Source organism: Manacus vitellinus, unplaced genomic scaffold (genome assembly GCF_001715985.3).
Source record: "Manacus vitellinus isolate BGI_N305 unplaced genomic scaffold, ASM171598v3 scaffold_5_pilon, whole genome shotgun sequence".
NCBI classification, from domain to species: Eukaryota; Metazoa; Chordata; class Aves; order Passeriformes; family Pipridae; genus Manacus; species Manacus vitellinus.
The window spans coordinates 28692068-28709755 of NW_021940682.1; the positions used below are offsets into that span (position 1 = coordinate 28692068).

Genomic DNA, 17688 nt, shown 5'->3' on the forward strand with positions numbered 1-17688 from the left:
TTAGCTTTCAGTTTTTCCCAGGTTTTGTCTGCTTGCTTAACATTGCTTCCTAGTTGCATCTCATCGTACGCTTCAGTCTTTCTGATTTTGTCTCTTCATTATATTAGTATATCTGACTACACAGACTGCTGATTCAGTCTTTTGCAAGCTCTAAGGTGACTGAAAAAAAAGAAAAGGCCTCTTTGCAGATAATATTTTATGCCATGCCATGCTATAATTAGCATTGCCAGAGGCATTTAAAATATAATCTGAGTTTACAAAGGAAAAGGGATATAATCTGTTGCCGAACTTATCTGTCTCCAATATAGCAAATTAATGCTTCTGTTGTGGAAAAAATACTTTACTACTTTTAAGTTTTAATGTATAAAAGAGTTTAGAAATAATTTAGCATTTGTATCAGACCCTTCAGAAAAAACAAACTGCAAAAACCCTATCGAGGCTATAATTCAAGAAATGACACCATTTACTCAAGGTACACACATTCCTCTGAGGCCAGATCAGCATAAAAAAAGGCTCTCTCTGGACTCAATCATAATATCCCCATATGCACAAACCTGAAACTTAAAAATATTGCCAAGGGCAAAGTATTTGGAACACTGAAATTAAGTCACCGAACAAATACATGAAGTATTAGTAGTGGAGGTTGTTCAGGAGCTTATGCCAAGGCATTAACATTTGAAATGTGATGTTTAACATCCTCTGTACAAATATATACTTTGGCATAAATTCCTACCTGTCCACATCATTCTGTTGACCTCAGCATCCATATATGTAGCACTGATGGATTTTATAAGCTAAGTATTAATAATTGGCCTTCTAAGAAATATTGTCACATTCGGATCATGGCACACAGTTCAAATTTCTATTTAAAAATTAAAGGAACAGTGCAAATTCCAAATTACTCCTGTGTCAGTGTATTTTTATCTACTGTTGTCAGCATACATTATATTGGTACATATATATGTTTTATAGTGCTTATATTTATATAAACACTATAGAATTTATATTAGTGAGAGGCGTGCTTATTAGCTGATATGGTAATATTTATGAATGTAATATAAGAGAATGAAATGTGTGGAAAGTTTCCATCTAGACTTTTCAAAGGGTTTTTTAGCATTATGGTTTTGACTGCAGTTTTTTTTAATGCTGGTTCTCTGAAGTGAAATCTATATATGGAAAGGATTGGTGTTGAAAAATCTCAGGGTTTATATAAAGGGGGGAAAGGTCTTGACATTGTATATAAAAGCTCTTTTTTTACTTTAAATGATTGTGCGGTTAAACAGCTAATTAAATTTAAAATATAAAAACTAAGTTTAAAATAATTCTTTTTTTGGATCAAAGGCTAATAAAACATTTACTATCGACTTTTCAGACCCCCATGTGAGATAAGAGCTTCACGGTCGAATGTTGAAAATTTTTACAGGAAGTGAAAATTATTTAGTGCCTAGCAAAGATTATTTTTTTCTCTCTTGCAAAAGTCAAATAGATGTTCCAAAAAAAAAAAAAAGGAAAAGAAAAAGAAAAAAAAAAGAAAGAAAAAAATATTGGTACAACTATACAGGCTGGTTGCACCTCTTTATAATGTAACTTATATGGTAAAACATCTACATATCAAAAAGATCTTTAATACAGCAAACAGAGGAAAACACTTTCTTGTATTTCTTTGTTCCAGACACTTGGCCAGGACTGAGCATATAGTGAGGATCCCATCTTGTCAACTATCTCCCTGCCAATGCAAGTGCGTTTCAGTAAGGATCTGTAATAATTACATGATTAGCATGTAAGAAGCAACTTGTCAGGACTGAGTGTTTTAAGGCAGGACTGGTCAGCTGAAGGCCAGGACCAATCAGCTCTGCCTGTGCTTTGAGCTAATCTGGAAGAAAAGTGGTGGGATCTCACAGCTGAAGGTTTGCTCACAAGAGGGCAGTGATACATCTTTGGAGCTGCCAATTGCTGGGACAGAAGGTAGATCCAGCATGCAGAAATCATTTTGTGGCTGTTGGCTGTTTAGATTTGCCTTTAATTAGACAATATTCCCCTTTTCTCTGGTTGTTCTCCAGAACTAGGAAAACAAAAAAACTTCTCAAGATAGGAGAAGTGCTTGTAAGACCTTAAAAGGCAGTTGATTCCACATCCAATGCCTTTCAGCTTTCTTTTCTTCCTTCTTTTTTTTACAAAAAGAACTAAGCTTCGAATTAAACAGTGTCCCTTTAGCAAAACAGGTGGAGGGTTTATTTTTTTGGCTCCTGTCCTTTTGCCTCTCACTGATTTTGTGGTCACTATATCTATAGGCAAGCTCACCTTTCCGAAAGAGTAGATCTGACGCTTCCAGTCCTCATGAGCAGGCTCTGAACCTCCTGAGTGCTTGTTGTCAGTCCAGAGAGAGAGCCATGATGGCTAAGAGGAAGGTCAATAGACTCGGAACTGGTGTGAAGGCTAGTCATGGACTGGTAACTTGGTGTGTCCTTACTGCCCGCTGAAGAGCTGCTCAGGTTTGCAGCCCACACAAGACCACCTGATGTAAAAGAGTGCACTGAGGCAGGACTGGAAGCCAAGGAGTGACTTAAGCTTACAACATCTGCATTTAAGTCCGAAGGTTTACTGAAGAGGGGGCTGCTGCTACCACTTTGCCCACCTGCACTGCCCATGCTGCCTGTGCCCGAGGATGGCGATTCCAGGCTGCCTTGCCGTGCCAATGTGGTACTAGGGCTGGGCATTGCCGATGTGGGTTTCACACCTTCAGTACTGGGTGCAGAGGCAGCTTTACCACTTGCCTTGGCACCAAACAACCTAAATATAAAACAAATAGCTTTAGAGAAACTGACAGCCACATTAAACATTCATGGCGCAACATCCTAAGAGCCAAACACATTTTTAATTACTGCTACTAAAATCATGCCTACCTAGTTGATCAATTGCAGCGCAAAATTAAAATTACTTAACCATTTCACAACAATCAGGGTTTGTTTCTTTAGATACAGCTCTCATTGACTCCTATTCAGATGTGCTCTTTGCACATAGAGACCCTCCCAGAGAGAGGTAAAATAATCACAGTTTTGTCTTAGTTCATAAACAGATTACACTTTCACCCAAATTCAGTAATTAAGCGTTCCCAAGTCATTAGCTTTTAAACCTCTCACTTCTCAAATCTGCTAAGATGATTGCAACAAACACTTGCAAAATCCTTCATAGTTTAATAAACATCGAATTATTTGTGTAAAATTTCCCTCTTGTTGTTCTGTTGCACAGATGGTCATGTGGTCATCAGTCACGTAGTAACCACTCAGACAAAATAAACTGCACTATGGCTAGATGGGCTCAGTTTGTCTCCAAGGGCAGTACAGACAGAAGTGGATTTCACATAATTTCTTCCAGTAATTCTAGAGAAGAAAATTCTACAGTGATGATGGAAAAATAAATTGCAAATCCTCTAAACTTGAACTAAAATGTCGTGTGATGTATTAATGTATTTCTGGAAATATTTTAAGCACCTTAAAATATTAAGGCACAGCTCATAGATAAATAGTAAATAAAGACAAAACCTATCATGATGTAAAGTAAGTATGTCTAATAACAAAAGAATCCATTTTCCATATTACCAAGCCCACAATACTCAGCTGCAGATCCCCAGCAGCCTGGAGATGCTGTTTTGGTAATTAGGCACAAGAGGGCACTATTGGCTTTTTCTCCAGCAGTGCAAGTGCTCCATCCCAATTTACACTCCATCCATATTTATACTTCCAGAAATGCTACAATAGGGCATTTCCAATTGAAATTTAGCCTTGCCAATGTTTGTGACGAAAGATGTAACAAAGCTGCTAAGATAATGAAATGTTTGTAGCTGGAGCTGCCAACAATGTGAAAGTGAATCTAGATCTTTATAATTTAAAGAGCTCTTCAGTTCTCCATCCAGAATATTGCATTGCCTGTTCCAGTAATAGAATGTGCCTGAACACAGTGTCCTTCTTCCCTTTGAGAGTTTACCAGAGTTTTGAGAGGGAACTTCTCATGTGGCTGAACATAAAATCATAGAATATCTTGAGCTGGAAGGGACCCATAAGGATCGTTGAGCCCAACTTCTAGGCTTCGAACTGTTGTTAGGGCAATGTACCTAAAGATCAAGTAGCAGCCATTTCAGGTCTGGGAAGGTCTTTAAATCTTAAAGAAATAATTGTGTTGTATGAAAAATATTACCCTTTTATTTTTCTGAACTTGATTCTCTGTTTGTGACAAAATATTCCCTAAAAAGGCTTCTTGCATAGTACTTTAACACATTGAAAATACCTGCTTTATATATTGCAACTTCAGGAAATCATAGAAATGTACTAACCTTCGAAATGTAGGGGAAGCAATATCTGGGTATTTGGATCCTGGCTGTCTGAGCCCTGGTGTGCCAGAGGCGCTTGCCGAAGTTGGGCTGGATTTAGGAGAACTGGACAGTGAGACACTTTCAGAATCGGACACAGCCACTTTCTCTTTTTCCTTGTCTGTCTGGTTGATGGTGACAGGGCTGGACCGCCCAGACCCAATCTTGCTTGGCTCTCGCAGTTTGGTGGCAGCAGCACCTGCAGACTTGCTACTCACATTGGAGTCGATGCTGCTGGTGCTGGAGCGGTGTCCGCCCCTGCCAGGGATCCCACTGCCACTGGATTTTGATGGGCGAGGCAAACTTCGATACTGCAGAGTTGTCTTTGAGCTCACATGCAGGATGCCATCATCCTGGTTTTGGGAGCCATCTAAGCTCGTTTTCCTCCCTGCGTTGGACTTCCCACCAATGGCTGAAGATTTTGGCATTTTTCCTAGAGTCGCTGACCCGCTTGTGATGGTTGCTCCACTTGTAGTGATTATGGCAGAAGATCCCAACCCAGACTTTTTGAATCCAAATGACCCTGTAGCAGTTGATCTCCCAATGCCAGAGGGAGGCTTTTTTCCTTCATCACCACTGCTTTTTCCTGCATCTGATGGAGAGCGCTGTATGGAGGCTCCTTTAAGGGGAATTTTCACTTTTTCTGAAGCTTTTGCATCATCGGTTTTTCCTAAATAAAAGTACATTTGAAAAGGTCACTCGTGTTTAAGCTGTAATGTCTCAATATCTAATTCCAACATTATATGATTAAAATTTCAAAATGAAAAAATACAGAAATAGAAAAATTGCCCTAAGAAAACAGACCAGTTTGGCCTTTAGTCTCCCATCAGCTTTCAGTAGCAGGTATGGCACATTACAGGTAAGCATTAAGTATTAAAAGCTTGAAATTCCCCTGAGGACTTGCAGTTTCATATATAGCTGGAGAACGTAGTTGTAGAAAATTAGCCTGAATGAACTATAAGGAATTTTATTTGACTTATTTTTTGTGTTAATAGTATTTCTATATGAAAGAAATAATACTTGAAAATAAAACATTGCATCTAATTAAAATTTCCCAAAGTATGACATTAATTATGCATGTAGAAATTACTGGTACTTATTGACTTCTTTGGTTTTCACTGATTACATTTGTTTAGCTTATGAATAAGTTTGTTCTGGTTTTTGTTACAGAAATTATCAGGGAGAGATTACATTATCATGGTATGAACCTTCTTGATTTATAACAATATCAATTACACATGTTATATAGTCTTTGTCATATCCTTAATATCTTCTCAAGATTTTTGCTTTTCTGAGAGGTTGTCTTCAGTCTTGAACAGGTGCATAACTATATAACATATATTTCTATGTAATGTTATTGTAACATTCAGAAAAGTTGACATAAGATGTTCTATTTTAACAGAAAGTACCCTCTTCCTATTTTACAAATAGATTAAAAATGCCATTTCACTTTTAATAACTACTCCACATAAATTTTTTAATTTACTCTTCCAGTGATTATGGAAAGTTTGGAAGTGGGTGACCTAATTTCTCTTAAGAAACTAAAATGTAACAAAGAGCAACACCTGCAAGTCAGAACTAAATCCACTCCTGTTTCTATCCAGTGCACATTTTATGCTACACATGCCATGATACAGATCAGACCTGGCAAACATACAGATCATTAGTATATGCTTTAAAAATTAAGGCCTCAATTCCGTGTTGCACGGTAGCTGCCTGTTCATCATCAGCTAAACAGGCCTGGGAAACAGCCCAGCATGCAGTAAACCTTTTGGTATCTCCATTTTTACTTGGATTAGAAGGGTGTAATTTTTGTATCCATATGATCACTGACCATGGCAGTACTCCTCAGGGATCTTAGAGACCAGAGTCTGACCAACGTTTAGCAGTTCTAAATTGCAAAGAAACAAAAGTGGTTCATGAAGGATTTGAATTTATTCTGAGGAAATCTTTGTTAGCTGCCTTTACAACTGGGGGTTGAAGCGTGATTATGTACTATTTTGTCAGGATATAACAAAGCTCCAGAAAATGTCCTACAAAAAATCCACATTTCCCTAGTAAAATGATGGATTAGCATGAGATGGCCTCTTCCACCAGCTTTGGAGTTTTTGCTTCAAAACTAGACTGCAGAAGTGGTTATTACTTCTGAGAGGCCTTCCAAAATGAAGTAAAAAAGCATCTGGCACTGAAAGCATGTAAAAAGACATGTTTTTACAACTTTTTTTATCTCTTAACAGTGGTCTCTAGAACACCCACAGTAACTGGAATGTGGGAATTCAGTTTTAGTTCAGAAATAACTAAAAATATAATTTTGAGTATTGTCACTTGAATATTCAATCTTTTTGACTCAGCTTCTAATATTTGGCCATTTCCATGCATGTGTTCAATTATCAAAGGTAAGGTTTTCTAGAGAACAAGGATAAAGCATAGATGAATCCAAAAATACTTTTAAGTATTCCTTAATAGAAGCTGACACACACAAATGATAGAACAACAAAATGCAATCACAGTTTTTGTTGTGGATGCATTCATGTGTGATTAATAAATTATTAGTATGCAGTGCAGCAAACTAACAGTTATAGAAATGAACAATTTAGTATATTATTAAAATATTGGCTTACAGTCATTTGTGGGAGGAACTATCAATACGTTTCCAATTCCTTGTGTCTATTACAAATATATAATATCCATCAATTATTTTTAGCACACTAAAGATTCCTTACTACTTGTAGATGAATTCTAAGCATAAAGCTTTGATTTTCAGTACTGTAATCTGAACTACAGAAGTTTCCTACCTGGGGTCTTGAGTGCACTTGTTCCTGCTTTGTGCCTGGACTGAGTTGTTCCTACTTGTGCAGTCATACCTCTTCTCCAAGATCCAGTCTGTGATATAGAGACAGATGCTTTCTGCCCCCCCTTCTCTGACTCTTCAGACAGCCCTGAGGGAAGGCCTTTCCACTTGCCACTGCTGTCTACGCTGCTGTCAAAGTCTTCCTCTGGTTTCTTCAGTTCTTCAGTGCTGCCCCAAGTTTCACTGTCTGTAACTGAGCGCTTCTCTGAATCTGTCTTCAGCTACAAAAGATTTGCATGAGAAATGGTCAGTTCAGGCATCTTCATTATTTACTGATTTCTTAAATCACAGGAGAGGAGAAGAATAAGCATACTGATTTATTTGCAGCAAGGGCCACAGAAACTTTCCTTTGAAAACCTTAGCATCCTCATTCCAAAAGTTTAAAAACATACCCTCTTGGGGAAGACATTTCTCTTTTTTTTTTTTTTTATTTTCAAAAGATTTCATCCCTATCCTTCAGATAAATCTTAATGAAGTGAAACATAATTTACTCTAATCATCAGAGGTGTTACCCTATTGTTTCTCAACTCTATCTGAATTTCAGAAGTGAATCACTATGCTGGGAGGTTTTACTAAAAGCTTGGATGAGGGAATTCCTAAACACACTACTAGTCTAGTTTCCTGCCTTTTCCTATCCAAACCTTTCACTGATTGAATTAGGAATATTTCTCCAACAGCACAGAGTATGCTCTGCCACCAGTGAGCAAGGATAACATCTTCAGCTACAGCTGATGGCTATTCTACTGGTCTGTCTCCACAGAAATGAATTGTTTCCAACATGAGACTCACTCTAGCTATATCAGCTGGCAGAGCAGCAGAGAGGCTTATGTGAGTGCTACCCATGAGCAGTGTGAAGGCAACCTTCTGGGCTCACGCTTACTCTGAGACTCAGACCCATGTGGAAGATGTACCAACGCTCCTGTGACACCTGCTTTCCCTGAGGCAGGGAAAGGAAGGGAGTGCTGCAAGAGGCAGCCCAACAAAACAGACAGTGTAGAAGCTGTGAAAGTGGTTTAAATAGAAACAATGGAGACTGATCCTACCCTCTGTGTTTGACAAGACTGGCATTCTTTGCGCTGACAGGCTGTTTGGTGTGACTCTTCCTCCTGTGTTTTCCTGCAGACTCCTGACCTCAGCCTGAAGCCTTATTTGCACATTACCATCTCACCAGTCCTGCTTGACTCTGCCTCTCTTTAACAGCAAAAACATGGTGCTGCTCTCAGGTATCACCAGCCTAAGAGAGGCTGCAAAGTGGATCACATTCAGGGATGGACTATTTATAATCCTGTGCTGTCACAACTCCTTCACCACAGAGACCCCTCTATGGCTGTTTCCCAGGCACTGTTGTCATAAGTAGGATTAATACTGATTAGGTGACCGACAAATTAATCAGTTCCTGTTTACATATTTGTCATTTGAGGTGTGCAAAATGCAAAAGCTCTCTGCATTTCCATAATTTCATATGTGCTTTGCAGAAGCCAGCACAGATTTTGGGTAAGGATTAGTGGGAAAAAAAGGCCAAGCAAACATTTACAAAAAATATTGCAGGATCTTCAGAAAAGAGTTTTCATTACAGTTATTGTTACAACATGTGTAACATGTAACAACATGCTCCCAGAACTTTTTTGACAAATAGCTGTAAACACAATCACACATTTTTAAAGCAAACTTCATGATTTCCAAAAGATGGCAATACAATACTTTCTAAAAGCCTCTCTTCACCATTATGGTGACTAATCCTCTTTTAATAAGAAAACAGCAACAAAATATGCAATTTCTGCCTCAGGCAATAGCCAGCTCTCACTGTTCCAATCACTTAAAAAGACCGAGAAATGGATCTCTGGGTTGCATGAGCATGTCTTACACCTGGAAAACAGCTGGCAAAATGCATATTCTGTTCATCTCAGCTTCTGACTGAGATTGCCAGCTAGCATGGAGTACAGTGAGTTCTGGTTAATCTGCCTGGTAAAGGCATACCTGATAAAAGTCTGTTCCTAGTCTTCATAACATTAAGCAACTCTGGAATGAAAGTAAAATTTGAACATGTGTGGCATCTCTGTCTATCACTGAACAACCTGCAAATAGAACAGAGGCTTATAGAGCAGCTAGAACATGAGATCACTCCAAAAACCTACAAAGAGTTAAATAGTCAGCTTGAGATGCCCCAGTCCTGATGATGATGCATTGGAACAAGCAAGCCAGAACTAGCTGGCCATCAGCGTTGATGTGAAAGGGAAGAGTCTAATCTCCAGTTAGTAACCATGGAAGACCCTGATCCTGTGGGAAAGGCAATTGTAAGGCCTGAAGAATGCTGGCATTTCTGTGAATATCTTTGCAAGACTACAACATTGGTCTGATACCTGTCCTGCTGGAGATTAAAGTAATTTTCATTCCAAAAGTAACTATATTTCCTTATTGTTTTGGGGGAATGACAAATATGTATTTTTCTCCTGCTCACAAAGTCTGCTACAATGTATGTCTACAAAACAGATCTCTGAATTGCAGACACTGGCTGCCTGCAGGAGATTAAATGGAATCAGAAATGTCAGTCTTGTGTTCTGAATATTTGACATCAAATCACCAGAAGCAACCACTCTTCTCCTGTGCTGAGTGTTCAGTCTTGAAGTTCCCTGCTTGTAAACTGCAGATGACATGGCAAAGAATACTTTTGTGCTGGGACAAACTTTTCTGGTTTTATTTCTTTTTTGGGGGGGAACCGAGTCCTGCTAGCAGTCTGTATTGTCTTTTTCATTACTTGCAATTTTGAGGGGAGCTGCAAAAAAGCACTGAGATACCTTGCACAAGATCTTTACATATACACACACATACACACAGACACACACACACATACACACACACACATGTATTGTGTCTATAGTTTGTGGCTGTATGCTACTCAGAACTCTATTTTGATACTGTGCATTGTCAGCTTGCATTGAGACTTCCATTCCTGGACCTAACTGGGGAGAAGAGAAACTCCACTTTCTGTGGGCTCCTCTGGGAGGATAGTACAACCTATGTATTTCTTCCCTGGTATGTTTCAGCTCATAAAAGACAAAAACATATCTTATTTTAAATTGTGTTATCTGTTGAAAGAGATACTCCAAATGGGTTGAAGTGAGTAGAAATCCACCCATCACAGACCCAGTCATACTGTGGAGTTTTTGTGTTAGGGTACAACAGGGCAATTCCTGAGGCTTGGATCAATGGAGGCTCCCGAGGGCGGGTAGAGCAGGGTCTCACCAGCCAGCACCTTCAGCAGTGGTGTGTGCTCTGAGAGCAGGGAATTTCAGATGTCAGCCCACAGCTCAAGGTTGGGTCAGTGGGATCCATGGGCTTCTGGCATGCAAGTGTAATAGAGGACTTTATAAAATACAAATATTTCATTTCTTTCAAAGGCATCAGTAGTTAATTTTTCCTTTGTTATTCTGCATGCTTGTGGGGTGTTGCAACAAATGGCAATGAAAAGCTACTTACCTGGGCATGAGCGTTCTTCCTTGAAGAGGCTGTTATATTGGAATAGGAGCTGACAGATGAGGTCGTATTCAAATCATCTGTGCTGAGGTTGTCAAGAGTGTCACTGAGGCCACTGCTAACTGAGCTGCTGTCATCCCAGCTGCAGAGAAAGGAGCACATCTACTTTACATACTGTGTGTCAATAGGCAGAAAGCATTTCAAAATCAATGTACGTGATTACTTATTCTTCAAGAGATTTACCAGAAAGTTTTCAGTAATACTTCTTAATGTACAATGAATGTTATTTTTCAGACTTTTAAATTAATGATTCTCTTAAAGTCAAGTGGCTGCTTGTTCAATTAATGAAAGATGCAGCTGTCTTTAAAAAAATTAACATCAGGTCTAAGTGCAAGTCATTAAAACAGGTTGTTTCATGCTTCATTGCAATCACATTCAGCACACTGGCAGGAAAATCTATTAAGTCTATCTGGTATTGTTAGCCAAAATATTATTAATAGGTTGGAAAACACCTAATGAATTTCCAGGCTACAAAAAAAATAAAAGGAGTATCTCTTCTGCAGACTAACTGTCAGAAGGAAGCCAGTATTTCCAAAAGTTTTATTTTCTTGTCTTCAGTCTTTGTCCAGTGGGTGCAATGTCATCAAAATAGGAACCCACGAGAATACAGTCACTGGAGTTGACAGAGAACACATTATACATTTCTCAAGAAACACAGACTGTCAACTCTTCTGCTTTGGGAGATTGAGGCAGAAGATGCAAATGAGAGAAAGGCTACTCTTACAGAAATGTCATTAACAACTTTCACAAAACCCTCGTTTTTGTATGGAAGGGAGGTTGATCTGTGTTACTCAGACCTTTCTCTACAGAATTGCTTCTCTATGGCATTACATTTTGACTTTTACCTCATTGCCACATACAGCAGTATACTCCCAGTTTTGCTACATCACCTGTTAATCTCTTTTTGGATTATTCTCAGGCCAAAAGTTTGAAAAAAAATCATCTCATCACTTGCAGTGAGATTCATCTCCTATAGTTTTAACTATATAAAAATTAGGTATCTTATTTAACCTATTTAGACATCCTCTCTAACCAGTATAAAAAGCAGGCTCCTCTAGGAGGTAATTCATCCTGACTTCAAATGTCTCAGGTTTGTGAGATAAACTGTCCACTGAAGGTGCCCCTTTTATGTCTTTTCCTCTCCTAGAGAGAGTAGATAAAGCCTCTTCTAGACATATAACTTCTAGAAAGACAAAGCTAGGTGTTTATACATGCTGTTAAAGTGCAAAACACAATAGAATGCACAATATCCTTGCTGTAGCCTACATCATGAACTGCTTTTTAGAAAAAAAATAAAATCCAATCCCACAGTCAAATTAAAGCTCAGTACTATTACTACTAATCATTCAGAGCAAACAAGGAAAATATCTTGAATCCTTATTTTACATTTGGGGTTTTGGGAGATAGCAGCAGTGACAGTGAACTGCATGGCACAAAATGTGTGCTGATGCACTAGAAGGTTCAGTGCACTAGTCCTGTATCACAGCAACTGCAGTAAGCATTACCTTCCTTTAGCAAAAGGTAGAAAATCACATTAGTAAGCCAGCTCAGTGACAAGATAAACATATTTCAGAGGGCAAGAGTTTATTATAGTGCTGCACTTTCCACCATTGAGTACAACGACTAGAAATAAATATGTCTTCTGCTACATTTACAGGTAATAAACACACAAGTGATTTAGTAATGAAATTGTAATATCATACACTATAGGCTGTCCACATTCATCCAAGAACCATCTCTGAAGCACTAGTCATTTATGCTTTCTGTATTTTCCAGTCTAATGTGATACATAATTTCATTGATGTTAAAAAGTCACTATTCAAATGCTGTGTGCTACATGAGAATATACCTTTAGAATAGTGCTAAGACTGAGAACATTAAAGATGGATAAAAACATAATGATATTAAATATGATTACGTTTCAGAAAAGATAATATTCTCTCATCAAAAGATACATTTAAAAAAAAAATCATAAGGTAGATCCAAAATGAGATATATCAGGTACTTTCAGAAACAACATGACCTTTTAATGTATGACATTCATGTCAACTAATATTTGACCATCAGTTTTCTGAGTCTACCTAAGATCCTAGGGACCAAGATCAGCATTTCATCCTTTTTCTCCATATATGTTTGTTATTCTATTCTATTTTAATTTTTGGTACTTAATCTTGTGCTCCTGCTTCTCTGTAAGAAGATTCACATTTTCTAAAGTCTAAATAGTTCAGCTGATTCATGAAATATAACTATATTCTTTACAGCTGAAGTTTTCAGGCAAAAATTACTATAATCATGTTTCCTTTCTATCATGGTTTCTCTGGTGTTTCACATTCATCACACCTCACTCATCAGTGGATTATTAGTGGGTTCTGGGAATACTCATGGCCATGTTGTAAGATATACAGAAGATTATTTTGACACCTCCACTTCTGACCTTTCAGAGTCATCACTATATTTGTCTGGATTTTTTTTCTCTTATGATAGATTCTCAAGAAGTTTTCTAAATTTGGGGGCTTTCATACACCAAAATTTTTGCTAATATTCAGTATGCCTGTAAAAAACAGGAATATCCAAACCCTCTTTCCTTCTGGCATATTTCTAAGGACTATTAGAGAAATTGATTCCAACTTGAATTAATGCTTTGTAGCAGCCTTTTGAAAAGACATAGTAAAAATTGAAAACTCCAGCAGAACAGACCAGCCACCCTTTTGGCAATGAAAATTGTTGTTTGTACTTATTTTAGTGCATTGTCCAGAGTTGTTTTAACTTGCTTATGCAGCTAAATTTTTTATCTTTCAGTTCTCACTGTTTCTACACTTACAGACCTCTTTCCCAAGTCTAGACAGCATCAGACAAGTAAATAGCTATTTTTTGGACAATGAAAATGTCTTATTTACAATTTGGAAAAAAAATCTTGATGATTCATATTAATTTATTCTTTAAACTGGCAAATACATGACAAAAATATCTAATAAAATTAAATGTGCATCACTTTGAGATTGAACACCCATTCTTGGGAGTCTGCAGCAAACTATAATTTTAGTTCTTGTTCCTCCTAACTCTTAACAAAACAATAATCATTGTCAAACTGTACCTAAGGGACTTAATATAGGCTTTTAATATACTGGCTAAGATTCATCTTTCATTTTTATTTTATCTTCCATTTACTTTTCTCTTTTTCACACATCCTAGATAGTCTAGGGTAGGTTTGGTTAGTACTGTTGCCTATTAATGCCTGACACCACTTTGCTTTTAAAAAACACATTTTAGCTACTTAGAGCTTTAGCAAAATCTGCTTTTCTTTTTGTTTGGTGTCAGTCTTGTGGCTGATTTCTTTAAAAGAAAATGTCAGTAAATGCTGTTCAGCTTTCTGGGAGACTGAGGCTAAGAGAAAAGTGCCTTGTTTTGACAAGTCCTGGCAACCTTTTCATTCAGAAACTTCCGAATACCAAGAGGATCTAGAGAAGAACCTTGATATTCAGCAAGCCATAATCTGCACATTAAGAATATGCAGTTTGCTATTTCTAAGAGAAATCGTCTTAAATCTGGATAATTCATAATTCTCTTCTAAATCACTGCTTGCATATGTCTGAGATTTTTTCTCAGCAGCTCAGCTCATTCTGCTGTGTCTGGGTTCAAATCAGCAAACAGAGAACAGAGTCCAGTAGCCACTACTCTCAGTGTGAATATAATATAACACCACAGGTTTTGATAACACAACCACATAGTATTTTTTCTCTAGAAACACTTCATTAATTTAGTAATTGTAAGAGGTCTGCTTTAGGGATGAATCTGAATTTTGCATTAAAGCAAGATGCCTTCTGTCATTTTTCAAAGAAGTTGAAAGTTCTGTAACAAAAGGAACTATATGAAGCATGACTGAAGCCCTTAGTGTACCAAACTTCCTGCAACCTGCAAGATATTAGGTGACTGCTTTAACATTTTTTAATAAGTTGGACACCAATAAAGAGCTTCTAGTTTCCTTTAGAGCTTAGCATTTGACTTGTAAAGATATAATGCATGGAAATGTGTGCTTTGAACCTATGGTTAGCTGCAGTGATATCTTAAAATTTATGTTACCATCAATTCAAATTGCACATCAAAACCCAGCAGCTCTTTTTTGGCCTTAATATTCCTGTACCTCAGCTTTACATCTCTAAAATGGACAAAATACATGCATAAATGAGTTTGAAAAAAAGATTCTGTGGATATTCAGACAATGCACTAGAAAGCATCTTAAATGCAAAATATTTCAAATGGCAGATGATAAATAAAATGAGTGGCTATTATTATGATAAATAACAAGGAATACACAAAATGCCAAATTAACTGCATTAAAACTGAGTACTCTCAATCTACACATTGTAAAAAATAGTGTTGTTGAGCAGCCATGACTGTCCAAAGATGATTGTCCAAAAATATATATGCACAAGAAATCTAACTTAAGGTTACAAAGGCCACCCTTTTGTTACTTCTGAGTGCTTCTGCAACCTCATTAAGTTCTGTTCACACAGAATCTGAACAGGGAAGCTGTACAGCAATAGGAATGTCCCTCTACCTTGGGAGCTAGAACAAGTGTGCCAAACCATGTGATAGGTATCAAAGAGTGGCTTCTCTCCCATACCCTGGTTAGACTGATGATCACTGTCCTACAGCCTTCATCCAGAAACACACCTCATGCTCTCTGAGTTTGCCCAGTAATAATACTTCTGCTGGAGAAGACTTCCACATTGCCCATAATCAGGAAGGTGGCTATGAATATTGTACACATCCTAGAGCTCCACAAATTGCTCCAAATGCTTCAAGCAAAGTTTTGACTCCTTGATCATGTCAAATACTCCATAAAGTTGAGAAGTGCAGAACTTGCTATCTACACAATTGGTTAGTTTCCACTGTCACTCTTTGTCTCGCTTTCATTAGTGTATGCTTGTACTGAAAAGATCTCATAATAATCCTCTCATTGACCTCCCTACCACATAGTTGTTCTGGAAATAGCAAGGTGTCTGAAGTCAAAATATCCAGTACTTAACATCAGTATGTGGAGCTGAACAAAGATTATAAACACATTCCAACAAGTATTCCCTCAAACAGAAAGATAAGTTGCATTCAGCTGTGCCCATGAAACTTTTTTGTTTGCTTCCTGCAAGTATCTGGGTTTTTTTCTGAGTTCACATGCTGACGTCTATGAACCAAATAAGGAATATTTTATACTAAATAAGGCATTATTTCACATAGCAGGTGGGTAAGCAATAGAACTCTGGGGCAAAGTTGCAATTTGACTGTAGCCTACATAATAAGGACCTGCAGAAAATATGCAACACATTTTTCTAGATTTTTGCATGATGACTGAAAATAAAAAATGCACTGCTTTAGGAAAGCAATGAATTCTGAAGGTACGTGACAATAGGAAGTGGTATTGACAATATGTATTAGCTCCATGGATACCTAAAATATTCTCCTTTCAAAGTACTTGTCTCAGAATAATAAAGTGGTCTAATTGCAGACAAGACATGACAGAGCACCCAACCACAATCATTGCTCCTTCCCCCCTTTCTGTTTCTACTTGCAGCATTTTCCTGTGAGTTCTTAAACTCGCCAGCTCACTGAAGTCCATCATACTGATAAGCTGAGCTGATTCTTGGGATTTGTTTCAACATTGGCATACTTCATTAATTTTTGAGCACACCTCCAGCCGAAGTGGTCTAAGTATGCAAACGAAAAAGCTTTTCACAAGCAGGTCATCAGACATATGAAGGCAGCAAGACGTCAAACAATGTGCTATCAAGGATTCTGGAAAATTATGGTTCTTTCAATGCATCTAGCCTCTGGCATTTTGACCATTTGATGGCATTTTTTTTTTGTTCATTACCCATTTTTGTAAGCAGAAGCAGAATCTACAGTTTTCAAAATAGAAAACAAAACCAAAACCTTTCCTCTAAAAGTATTCATTTAATCAGAATAACTGTTCTATCTAGAGAGGTTTGTAACTGAATGAAAATAGCACTTTGTCACAGCTTTGTATTACACATGAAGGGCTTTAGACCACAGCAGTAGACACACATCCCTGTGTGTCTTACTTAGAAATTATAAATCCTTAGTCACATTCCTTAGTCACCTTCTTGCTAATGCCAGTGGAACAGTGGAACTCACACATCTCCAGGGACTTGTGTATGGATTTGGGATTTAGGAATCTGAACACATTTAGTGAAACAACCTTTATTGACATTTTATAGCAAGTTTGAGCCTTCAAATTTTGAAAATCCTTTTAAACACCTCTAAATCATTCATTGCCATGGCAGGTACATGCAAGGCAGTGCCCAAATGTGTTTCTGCTGCTAGGTGGAATGGTTTTAGAGGACAAATGAGACAACTGAGATCATGAAAAAAGAATAACATTCAGGGCTAAACAGAAACTTGACTTCTGAATGTGTGTTTAAGGATCTACAAATCTATACTAAGAGCAGATCAATGGTGAGCTGTGAGGTGTTATCCCTTTCTCTGGCTGCACACAGCTTTTTGTTTTATGTCAATGAATCCAGAGATGATGGAGGTCTCCCTGTCTCTTAGAGCCTATGGATGTCATCTAACAATTTTTCACAGAAACAGTAGAGGTATGAGAAACACCAGCAATTTCTTTGATTAGTATAACCTCCTTCCATGGTTTCCAAATAAGACGTAAGTTTATTAATCTACTGCAGTGGTTAGGACTGGGACACCCTCAGTTACACTGGATACTTATTTAAATTACCCTACAGTGCACTAAAAATACAAAATCCCTAAATTTAGCCACCTGTGAGGTGAATGGTTACCTGGGGTGTAACACAATTTGTGTCAGTGATGTGCAAGGCATTTACATTAAATAGGAGTGAGGAAATCAAATTCTGGCATTTAATCACCTAGGTAGTTAACAAGGGTACATCCAAAGTATAAGCAGGAA

General features: G+C 37.7%; 1 protein-coding gene across 1 annotated transcript in view; it reads right to left on the minus strand.

The window, feature by feature from the left end:
• NAV3 (neuron navigator 3) overlaps positions 1 to 17688 on the minus strand; it is a 384858-nt gene that overhangs the window by 55578 nt on the left and 311592 nt on the right. The window contains exons 14-17 of the mRNA XM_025895950.2: positions 10695 to 10833; positions 7162 to 7438; positions 4331 to 5036; positions 2302 to 2790 (exon numbers count right to left, since the gene is read on the minus strand). Of these exons, the coding sequence (XP_025751735.1) occupies positions 2302 to 2790; positions 4331 to 5036; positions 7162 to 7438; positions 10695 to 10833 (1611 nt within the window). The remainder of the gene's footprint in view (positions 1 to 2301; positions 2791 to 4330; positions 5037 to 7161; positions 7439 to 10694; positions 10834 to 17688) is intronic.